The 10,998-nt window shown below is 35.3% G+C and overlaps 1 protein-coding gene across 1 annotated transcript; it reads right to left on the reverse strand.

Moving 5' to 3' along the window:
• Nucleotides 1-3,244: 3,244 nt before the first annotated feature.
• On the reverse strand, nt 3,245-10,953 carry LOC120349084 (succinate--CoA ligase [ADP-forming] subunit beta, mitochondrial-like; the record flags this gene model as incomplete). The annotated part of the gene is made up of 3 exons (XM_039419039.1): nt 10,863-10,953; nt 7,509-7,671; nt 3,245-3,397 (listed from the first exon to the last, which is right to left on the reverse strand). Coding segments are annotated over exons 1-3 (327 nt in total), but the record flags the coding sequence as incomplete, so codon positions are not given.
• Nucleotides 10,954-10,998: the final 45 nt, after the last annotated feature.

Genomic DNA, 10,998 nt, shown 5'->3' on the forward strand with positions numbered 1-10,998 from the left:
TTCATTATTGGTGTTCATTATTAAATAATTGAAACATTTATAATAATCATCTTATTGTAATTTGAAAGAAGAAAAAAGTATAAACTCAACCTCCAACATAATTGAACTCATCTTTTAGGTTATTTAGACAAATCAGAATAAAAAATAAAAATACTTGGACAATTTCCTGATATTCAGATTACCTGAGATTTGCTAGAGCTATCACCTTCCACTTCTGCTTTCGGAAGTGCTTAGTAACAACTATTCTCATATAATATATATATATATATTGTTTTATTTTTTGTGTGTGGCGAAAAATAGCGTTCGCACCACGGGCAAAAATTTTTTCCAGCTCTCAATCTTTTCTAGTCCTCGGCCTACGACCTCGGACTTGAAAAGCGATTTCGAGCCGGAAAAGTCTAATTTTCGATCCTAGGTGCGAATATACTATATCTATACTAAAATAAAGGAAAGGATTGGCTTATACCATAGCCACCTCTAATACAAGGCCGAGCCTACGATATTGCAACGTCGCAGTGTAGGCCTAGAATCTAATCCACGTACCCATCATGAACGTTACGGAAGATGTTAGATCTTCTCGCGTTCCCCCGGTCGAACCACTGTTGCTCGCCGGTCGATCATCAATCGCTCTGCTGGAGTGACGTTTCGGTTGCGGAGCAGAGCGAAAGTCTGTACGCACCTTATATATGATTGGTGAAAAAGATTTTGAAAAATACCAGCTGATCTTTTTCACCAATCATGTATTAGATTGTAGGCCTACACTGCGACGTTGCAATATCGTAGGCCGCGGCCTTGTATTAGAGGTGGCTATGCTTATACACGTACGGGATAGGAAATTCACGAATGACGCATCATGACGTCTCAACTACTCAACTGATCAAATTGAAATTTTGCATATAGTTTCTCAATTTACCGAGGATGGTTATAGGCCTAGTTTAAGTTCTTCAATTATTCAGTAGGTCAAGTTCTTAATTAGACTCTTGCGGAGCACGGGTTACCTGCTAGTCTAGTGATAAAATCTGGTGTGGCGCACTCACACAACTTTCCTTGCCGTTATGAAAATTGATCACTGACGCTAGTGTTCCCGTGCATCTCAAGTCTACTATTCAAATATTTGAGCCAGCTGGTGACAGGGCAATAACGCTGGAGACACACATGAGGTCTGCTATCTCTTCATAGTGAATCATTTCTAGAATCAACAATAATTTGAATTGAATAATCACATTTTCTCGAATTTAAAGCTTATTTTCAATTTTAGGTGAAAATGTTACTGAACATTAATTGTAGAGATTTTCATGCTCAATCTACTCCACTGTTTTTTTTGTTTCAATTGTATCTGAAGCCTGATAATTGGGAATCTATCTGCATAGATGGGGCGGAGCTCCTGAAATTTTTACAGATATGAGACTTGTGGCAGTGATAGAGCTTATCGATGACTATTATAGGTATGAATTTGATCGAATCGATGGAGCCGTTTCCGAGAAAATCACGAAAACCCTGTTTTTGACAACATTTTCGCCATTTTAGCCGCCATCTTGAATTGCATTTGACCGAAATTGTTCGTGTCGGATCCTCATAGTGAAAGGGCCTTAAGTTCCAAATTTCAAGTCATTCCGTTAATTGGGAGATGAAATATCGTGTACACAGACGCACATACACTCATTAACACACACACACACGCACACACACACACACCACCACACACATACAGACCAATACCCAAAAATCATTTTCTTGGACTCAGGGGACTTGAAACGTATAGAAATTTAGAATTGGGGTTCCTTAATTTTTTTCGGAAGCAAAACTTTCCTTACCTATGGTAATAGGGCAAGGAATTGCAAGGAACGTAAAAATTGGAGGGTACTTGATGAACATATTCTATTGCGGTTCATTACTTTAGGTACTTCTATTATTCCATGGTAGCAAAATGTATATTGAAGGTAAGAATCAGTTTACACACGTACGGGATAGGAAATGCATGAATGACGCTGACGCATCATCACGTCCCAACTACTCAACTGATTAACTTGAAATTTTGCATAGAGATTCTTAATCTACCGAGGATGGTTATAGGCCTATTTTCAATTCTTCAAGATTTCAATAAGTCAAGGTTTCAGTCTGTCAAGTGTTTAATTGTACCCTTGTGGATCATCTGAGCAAATATCGAATATAAAATAGTTATATCAATTCAAAACCGATCACAAACCACGCCGTTTTACTGATTCTTCAACAAAATAAACTTTTAATTTTCACAAAAGCACAATTGACAGTTTAAAGCTCCTCAGAAAGACAAGCAATTTTTGATTGTGGAATCTATCTATCTATTTGTGTAGTTATCTATCTATATATAAAAAGCGAAATGGCACTCACTCACTGACTGACTGACTGACTGACTGACTCCTCACTCGCAAACTAAAAATCTACCGGACCAAAAACGTTGAAATTTGGTAGGTATGTTCAGTTGGCCCTTTAGAGGCGCACTAAGAAATCTTTTGAAATATTTTAACTCTAAGGGTTGTTTTTAAAGGTTTAAAGTTCTTCTTTTAGCATGTATATTCTTCTTCTCCCAATCTCTTAATTATAATTGAAATTTCCATATCATATGTTACTATAGAACTATAATCTAGATAGAGTACCTCTTCGAAACAGTGGTTAACTGGCAAATGAATTAAAAATGTTGTCAGGTTGGCATTAAGTTGAGTTGACTTTGTTAGGTTGGCACCAAGTTGAAGATTTAAATGCATTTATCGCGGAAAATTGATTGGGCACTGCTACTTCAATCCTGGAATATTATATTACTAGCAGTCAGGCTCGATTCGCTCGCCATATCCGTTTAGCCAGCCGTTTAGTCTGGACCCCCGCCTGGATTGTCCTAACATTTATGATAAAAATGCCCAAATGAAAAATACAGGCGAGCGAAGCGAGCCTGCTGATCTCATTCTTGGACGATCCAGTCGGGGTCCAGACGGATATGGCGAGCGAAGCGAGCCTGACGGCTAGTACTTCAATAAAGGAAAGAACTGGCTCATACCATAGAGAAACGAAAGCATAAGGTTATGTTTTCTTACGTTATGTTTCTCTATGCTCATACACGTACGGGATGGGAAAATTATGTCATCACGTCTCTACTACTGGACTGATTAACTTGAAATTTTGCATAGAGATTATTGATTAACCGAGGATGGTTATAGGCCACTTTCATTCTTCAGATTTCATTACGTCAAGTTTCAAAATAGAAACTTGCTGAGTACGGTTTTCCTGCTAGTTCTGAAATATTTTTTAAGTTCGAATTACCTTCAGTGATGTTGATGGGCTCGTATAGAATAGCCTGGGGGTTTTCAGCTGCCACCTCTTCAATGTTAACTCCACCCTGGGATGAGGCGATCAAAACTGGGCCCTGGAATTACAAAATAGGAAATACATCCCTTGAAATACCACACAGCATTGAAAATTATATGATAATTATGTGATATATGTATTATGAAATTTGAATAAATAAATATATGATTGAGTATAATTCAATAAACAAAAGTACTGTCATAATAGGGTAGCATAAGGTTACCTTATTTTTCCTCTCCTATCATTTTTTAATGTACTTATTGTATAAATAAATAAAGAATAAATAAAAATCTGGTTGGTACACTCACAGAACTTTCCTTGCTCATATTTGAAACTATGATCAGACTTCTGTACATGTGTATAAATAATTGTTTTCAGAGTACTTTTTCCTTTGTGTGAACTGTGAAATTCGATGATTTTTTTAGTCGTCATTTTTTTTAAAGTCGTCAAAACAGCTGTTCTACAGATGAAATATCTCGACTATGAGTTCTTTTATGAACTGCTCTACCTACCTACCTCATGCACGAGAAGGAGGTTACAAAGTCCATTTCTCAAGATGGGTGGACCCCCCATTAGTTTCCCAGAAAGGAGACTCATGCCAGTTGATAGAGCTGATAAATACTATACAGAGTATGAATTTTGAAATAAATCAGTCGAGATTTTTTGAGAAAATCGTGAAAAACATGGTTTTTCAGTAATTATCCGCCATTTTTCTCGAGAATATTACGCAGCTCGTGCTATTTTCCTAGAAAAGAGACTCATGTCGTTGATAGGGCTATGAATAGCTATCCATGGTATGATTTAAAGAAAATCGTTAGAGCCTTTTTCAAGAAAACCATGAATAACATGGTTTTTTGGTGATTATCCGCCATTTTTCACAGAAGAATATTACGGAGCTCCTGCAATTTTCTCAGAAATGAGACTCATGTCATTTGATAGGGCTTATAATAGCTATCCATGGTATGATTTGAAAAAATCGTTAGAGCATTTTTCGAGAAAACCGTGAAAACATGGTTTTTTAGTAATTATCCGCCATTTTTTCCGCCATTTTGAATTCAATTTTATTGAATTTCTTATTGTCAGATCCTCATGGTATAAGGACCTTAGTTTAAAATTTCAAGTCAATCGGTTGATTAGGAATGGAGTCATCGTGTTCACAGACATACACACATACACACACACACACATAGACCAACACCCAAAAATCATGTTTTTGGACTCAGGGGACCTTGAAACGTATAGAAAACTTGAAATTGGGGTACCTTAATTTTTTTTGGAAAGCAATACTTTCCTTACCTATGGTAGTAGGGAAAGGAAAGTAAAAAAATGTATAGAATAAAACAATATCCCAAGGTATAGGTCGTTTAAGTTCCAAATTTCTATGTTAACTCAAGTCGACTACTGTCATAAGTTAGACTATTGTAGTATGTTACTAAGTTCGACAACTGTCTATTATTACTGTTTTGTTGGGAGTGTAAGAGCGCAAGAATGACACATTATGATAATAATAATAACCAGCGTCACAAAATAATAGTCAGGTTAGACTACCAGCGTCATATAGCTTCACCAAAAAGAACTACTAGGACTATCGGCTTCAGTTACAGGAATTTGCAATATAAACGCCCTGTACCATGTTATATCTTCTTATGCTATAATTTTAAATGATTATTAATTTTAATTTCAATTTTAATTTTAATTTAACATTTAATTTTTAAATGTTTTTATACGCTTAAATACGAAGTGTTTATATGGTATATGAATTTTCACTATTGATGCTTTTGAGAATGATTTAAATTTTCTTTAAAACACAAAATAATTTCATGATTGAATTATGACCACGTATTTTTCTTCCATCTCATTTTTTTCCCAGCCCTTCTCAGCAAGTTTCAAACCATACTTTGGTCTTGTTGAAAGGGTTAGGCAGAAGTAGACGAATAATAAAAAAGTATGATTCATTTTGAATAATATCCGCTCATTATTTGTAAACAGCTTGAGATCATAAAGATAACACAAGAAACAACTATTGCACTTTGAGTACTATTTCAGTTTGAATACAGAATACAGCATTAACAGTTTGCTGCAACTAATTAGGACTTGCTTACATTTCTCAACAGTAAACAGTCATTGTAAGCAAGGTCGTAACTCCCATTTCTGGTAGAACATTTTTCAACAATGGAAACTTTATCAATGAATTCCTCCCAATTTTTGTCACGTACTTACTATAAAATATTCCTGATTGAACTCACAATTCACGAGTTACGATATAAATATGAGAGTTCTCGTTATAATGCCTCTAAACAACGAAATCCGATATTTATCAATAACAATTTAGATTTTTCAACTATTTATTAACCTTGGGGAGTCCGATCTCACTAGGCGTCAATCTGCAAATCCGTAGAAACCAATCCGAAAAAACAAAACAAACCTGTTACCTGTGTAGGTGATGAATGATAGAAAGGCTGGCAACACTAATGTCAATCAAATACTATAATATTCCTGATTGAACTCATAATTCACGAATTACGATCTCAATACAATGATTCTCGTTATAACGAACCTCTAAACAACGAAATCCGATATCTATCAAATAGCATTTCAGATTTTTCAACTATTTATTAACCTGTTACATGTGTAGGTAATGAGTAATAGACAAGGATAGCAACACTAATGTCAATCAATCATCCTTAATATATTCCTGATGAAATCATAATTCACGAATTACGATATAATACAATAATTCTCGTTATAATCCTGTACTATTAAACGAGCAACTTCTGTTTATATGTTTAGATGTTTGTATTTCACAAACGGCTCTAACGATTCTCACGAAATTCAGAACATAGTAGGTTTATAATATAAGATTCGATTGCACTAGGTCTCATCCTTGGGAAAATTCGCTGAAGGACATTAAAAGGATTTTTATTCATCCTTGGAAAAACAGCTGATAATAATTATTTCGTGATGGAAGTGAGTGAGCGAGTAAAATTTTGACTCCGCTGTTGAACTTTGTAATCATTCAATCAGGTACTTAGTGCCGGTTGCAAAAAGCCGATTATTTTTCAATCCTGATTAATTAAGTAGATCCATCTTTTTGAATGGTCTTCTTTGATTTGGTTCACGTGAAGTTGATCAGGATTAACATTTAACAGGCTTTTGTACAACTGGCCTTTGTGAGGGAAATTTTTGCATTCCTCTGGGAATTAATCTCAATAACTGTGATTAGATAGAACATTTCTGTATGAATGTTATTATAATTTCTTCTTTTGTAATAAATTGTTTATGCTTCTGTACTCCAGAGCGAGCTCGGTCCGCAGATATTGAACCGATTAACAATTTGGATTTTTCTACTATTTTTAACCTATTACCTCTGTAGGTAATGAATGATAGACAAGGATAGCAATATCATTGCTAATCAAAACACTGCCATTATAACGTGGACCTCACTATGAAAAGGAGGTACCTACTTTCTTTTCTTTTAAATATTGAACGACTGTAGTGATGTCCACGTTATAATGGCAGTATTTGATTAGCAATGGTATTGCTATCCTTGTCTATCATTCAACAAAGCGGTAAGCGCTATATCATTCTCACTTTGCTCTGTTGCCATACCGTATTCTAACAATGTAGATTAATAATAAGGAAACAAAACATTTCATCTTATTGTGAAATTTCATTTTGAAATTATTGAAAAATATAATTTATTGCTTAATAAATATAATTGATTATTTGAAACGAGAATGAACAGTTAATATTACATCAATAAACCTGTATCAGCTACGTCTATAGAAGGCATAGACAAGACAGATGATCGGCAACGTTGACTTCTATCTTTCTCCACTGCCATTATTTATTCATTTATTTTTTATTAACAATCACAAATCATAATTAAAATATGATTGGGAGAAGACAACAGGCATAGCCCAAAACTGTCTTCTCCCAAATTTTTACAAATAAAGTTTCAAAAAAGGATGAGGTTAGATTTCACTTTTCACTTCAAAAAGTCCAATTTATATTTCAAAACTAATGACTAAACTGGAAATTTCAAATTTTGATATTTTAAACTATTAACAACCAAATCTCTACAAATTGAAATTTTTGAGTAATTTTACAAAATTATAACGTGGACCTCACTATAATATAGTTATATTTATTTTATTTTCTCGACTCCCAGCAAACGCTCGCTCCATCATGACAGCGAAATAGTACTCTTTGCGCGGGAATTTGCGCTCGGCTACCATGACAGAGTTACAGATTCGGCCTTTGGCTCCGGTCTGCTTTGTGATAAGGAAGTCACCTATCATCTGACCGGCGAATTCTTCGGCTTCTTCTGGTCTGAAAAAAGACAAAATAATAAGTATATTCATAGAGAAACAATAGCGTAAGTAGATATCCCATGGTATAGGGCGTTTATGTCGCAACTTTTACTGTTATCTCAAGCCGATTACTGTCTATTATTGTCGAATTTTACTTTTTGACCGGGTAAGAGTGTATGAACGGCACATTATTGATTGATTGATTGAGTACTTCATTTATGTAGATTACAGATATACTGGCTTATAACTTATATACAATAGCTTAATACAGCAAAATTAAGATGAATTCACATGATATACTACGAAAATAATTATTGAACTGTATATGATATGAAAAAGTAATTGTAATATAATAACTATAGATAATTATATTGTTATGCATCTTCATAAATTGGCGGAGCTTGGACATTATGAGAGACTACCAGCGTCATAAAGCTCACAGGAGAGAACTACCTGGACTATCAGCTTGAGATGCGACATAAACGCCCTATCATGGGATATCTACTTATGCTATTGTTTCTCTATGGTATATATACAATGTGTACGTTTCTGCGTACAGTAAATTGTTCCAGTTCCAATCGTAAATTGTTCCAACGTGACAGTGCAAAATGTTACCATGGAATTCCATTTCAAAATCGTTGGTTCAAGCTTTTGGCGCGCACTTATTAAGTTACACCAAAATGTGTCGTTTACTAGCTGCGTGAATGAAAATGCTGTTTTACAAACTTACCGTCTAGGAAAGTTTGCATTTCTTTCATTCCATTACTCTCAATTTTCTATAGAGAAAAATTCATTTAACGAATGATTATCAAACATCATTTTGTTGGTTATGTATTCTATGGCTATGCTATGGTAAACAAACAAGCTATCAGCGCATGCGCAGAGAAGGAAGCAGACTACAATTGAATCGACCAATGAGAGCTTTGATAGTTGGAACTGTAACAATTTACGAGGCTTCGACTGTGGGGCAGGAGCTTGGAACTGGAACTGGTTTCTGGTACAGAATCTGTCAAAACTTTTCCCATGGAACGCGGAACTTTTTACCTTGTGAATCGGACAATTTACCACATTCTATTACCCAGAACGGGCTCAATTAAATTCAAGTCCTACATTTCACAGAATTTCTCTTTTAATGATTCATGACATGAAGAGTCGGGAATTGAATTTCAAATAATTGTTTTGTGTTGGATACAATTTATGTGATAAATCTCAAGAATTTCAAACATAAAAGAAATGATGAGTCATAATAACGGACACTTATTAATGCCTAATCAAAGTTCACGTCTATCAATAATTTTATCAATAATATTATCGTTGCTTCTAGACTTTTTTGAATTTGGACTGTAAGCCATTTCTGCATGATTCAGGAAATGAAATTGGCTATAAAAATGTCCTTAAGTGACTCATAAAATAATGATAAGCAGTCATAAGCTCTCTCCATCAACGATTAAACAAGTAAATACGATTTGTATCTTAAACTGATGAAAACACCAGACAGGAAAAGTATTGAAATGCGCAGACAGAAACACAAAGGGCGGTTTCCCGAGCTCGGGATTAGTCAAGTTCTAGACTTTAAACAGCTGGAGTCGAAAATTAGCTTCCCAAAACGGGACGTAGTCGCAGTTTTTATAACAGTAGTCGCAGTTTTTATTTCTCATTTCTATAATTGGAAACGTTTTTCCCTGACGAAATTAAACATTTCTAAATAATTCAAACAGCTGAAACTTACACTACTTTCTCTTCATTTATTTTGTGTTCAATTTTCTAGTTTTTTGAAATTTGATTCAAACGAGACTGTGACAATGACTGCGACTACGCCCCGTTTCGGAAAGCCAATTTTCTGACTCCAGCTGTTTAAAGTCTAGAATTTAGCCAAATCCCGAGCTCGGAAACCGGCCCTTAGAGATTAAAGCCTGCATCGATTACATCAGGTTATACAAGTGTGTGATTGAAATAAATTAATAGATACAACACCCTATAGCATACAGCATACATATATAGGGATATAGGCATATAGCATACTATATAGGGAACTTTAGCTGCTGTGGTGAATGACTCGGTGTTATAAGTTTTATAGCTTATGAGTGTGAGTTCTCACAATATTCCTGAACACCACACGGCCTTTTTTTATGTTCTGATTTTTTAATATTCTATTCTGACTTTTGAGTGTGAATTTTATCTTCGGATATATTCTGATGAGTCAAATACTGCCAAGTAACTGGAAGACATTATATAGAAAACATAGTTTCGAACAATATGTGAGCTCACTTACCCAATTAGGCCCATGTCAAGAAGAAGAAGAGGAACTTGGAATCAAAATAGAAGCTGTATTGGCTGATCGGTAAAAACTCCAACTTACAAAATCCAAAACAAAGTTCATTTTGTACAAACAGATACGAAAGCCAGTATGGACATATAGTAATACAACTTTGGGGTGTACCAAAGACAGCAACATCAATGTCATTCCAGAACAATGTGCTGAGGAACATCGTGGATGCTCCTTGGTATGGTCAGAACTGCGATCTCATAGAGACCTGCACGTCGACCTGGTGTCCACCGCGATCCAGAGGCATGTGGAGAGGTACGAGGGGGCGACTGCACCAACACGACAAGTTGAGGCGATCCAGCTGCTAGACAATGAGGGTTTGGTGCGGAGGCTCAAAAGGCGGAAACCGTTCGAACTAGTGTAGGGCTTGTTCAAGTAGTGTCCAGTGAAAGAGCAGAGCAGTGATTGAGTGAATCTAGCTTCTATAGTACAGTCATAAGTGTACATATAATTACAATCAATATCAGTGAGAATATCTAATGAGATATTCGCTGTTAACATTCTCAAGTAGTATGTTAGTAGAAAAAATTAGCTCATTAGTCTCCAGACTAGATAGCTATAGTATAAAAAAAAACTTACCCATTTATTTGCACCCCACTCTAAATTTAATTTTATTACTACACCCTTCTCTAGAACATGGGTTTCCCATAGTTGAGTAGGTTATTTCCGAAAAAATGCATTTATTTATATTTTTAGTAAATTTCATATATTGTATTTTTGAATATTATGTACATTTTATTGATTAAATTGTTTATTTGTATATTAATGGAAATAAAATGTATTTGTATTATATTGCTTGATTTTTTTTTTGACAAGAATAAATCTAACTAAACTAAAACTTTGTTTAGGAGCTCGCTACGCTCGGTCAACTATTCAATACTCACGTGAAGACCATCCTGACACCGCCCTTAAGTCCACCCTTGAAGGCGCCCTTGCCACGCCCTCCAGCCAGCACCTGGGCCTTGAGAACAATGTCCTTACTAAAACCTCCTTCTTCTGGCTTAAGATCCCAACCGGAGA

The sequence above is a fragment of the Nilaparvata lugens genome, unplaced genomic scaffold (genome assembly GCF_014356525.2).
Source record: "Nilaparvata lugens isolate BPH unplaced genomic scaffold, ASM1435652v1 scaffold8177, whole genome shotgun sequence".
In the NCBI taxonomy this organism is placed as follows: domain Eukaryota; kingdom Metazoa; phylum Arthropoda; class Insecta; order Hemiptera; family Delphacidae; genus Nilaparvata; species Nilaparvata lugens.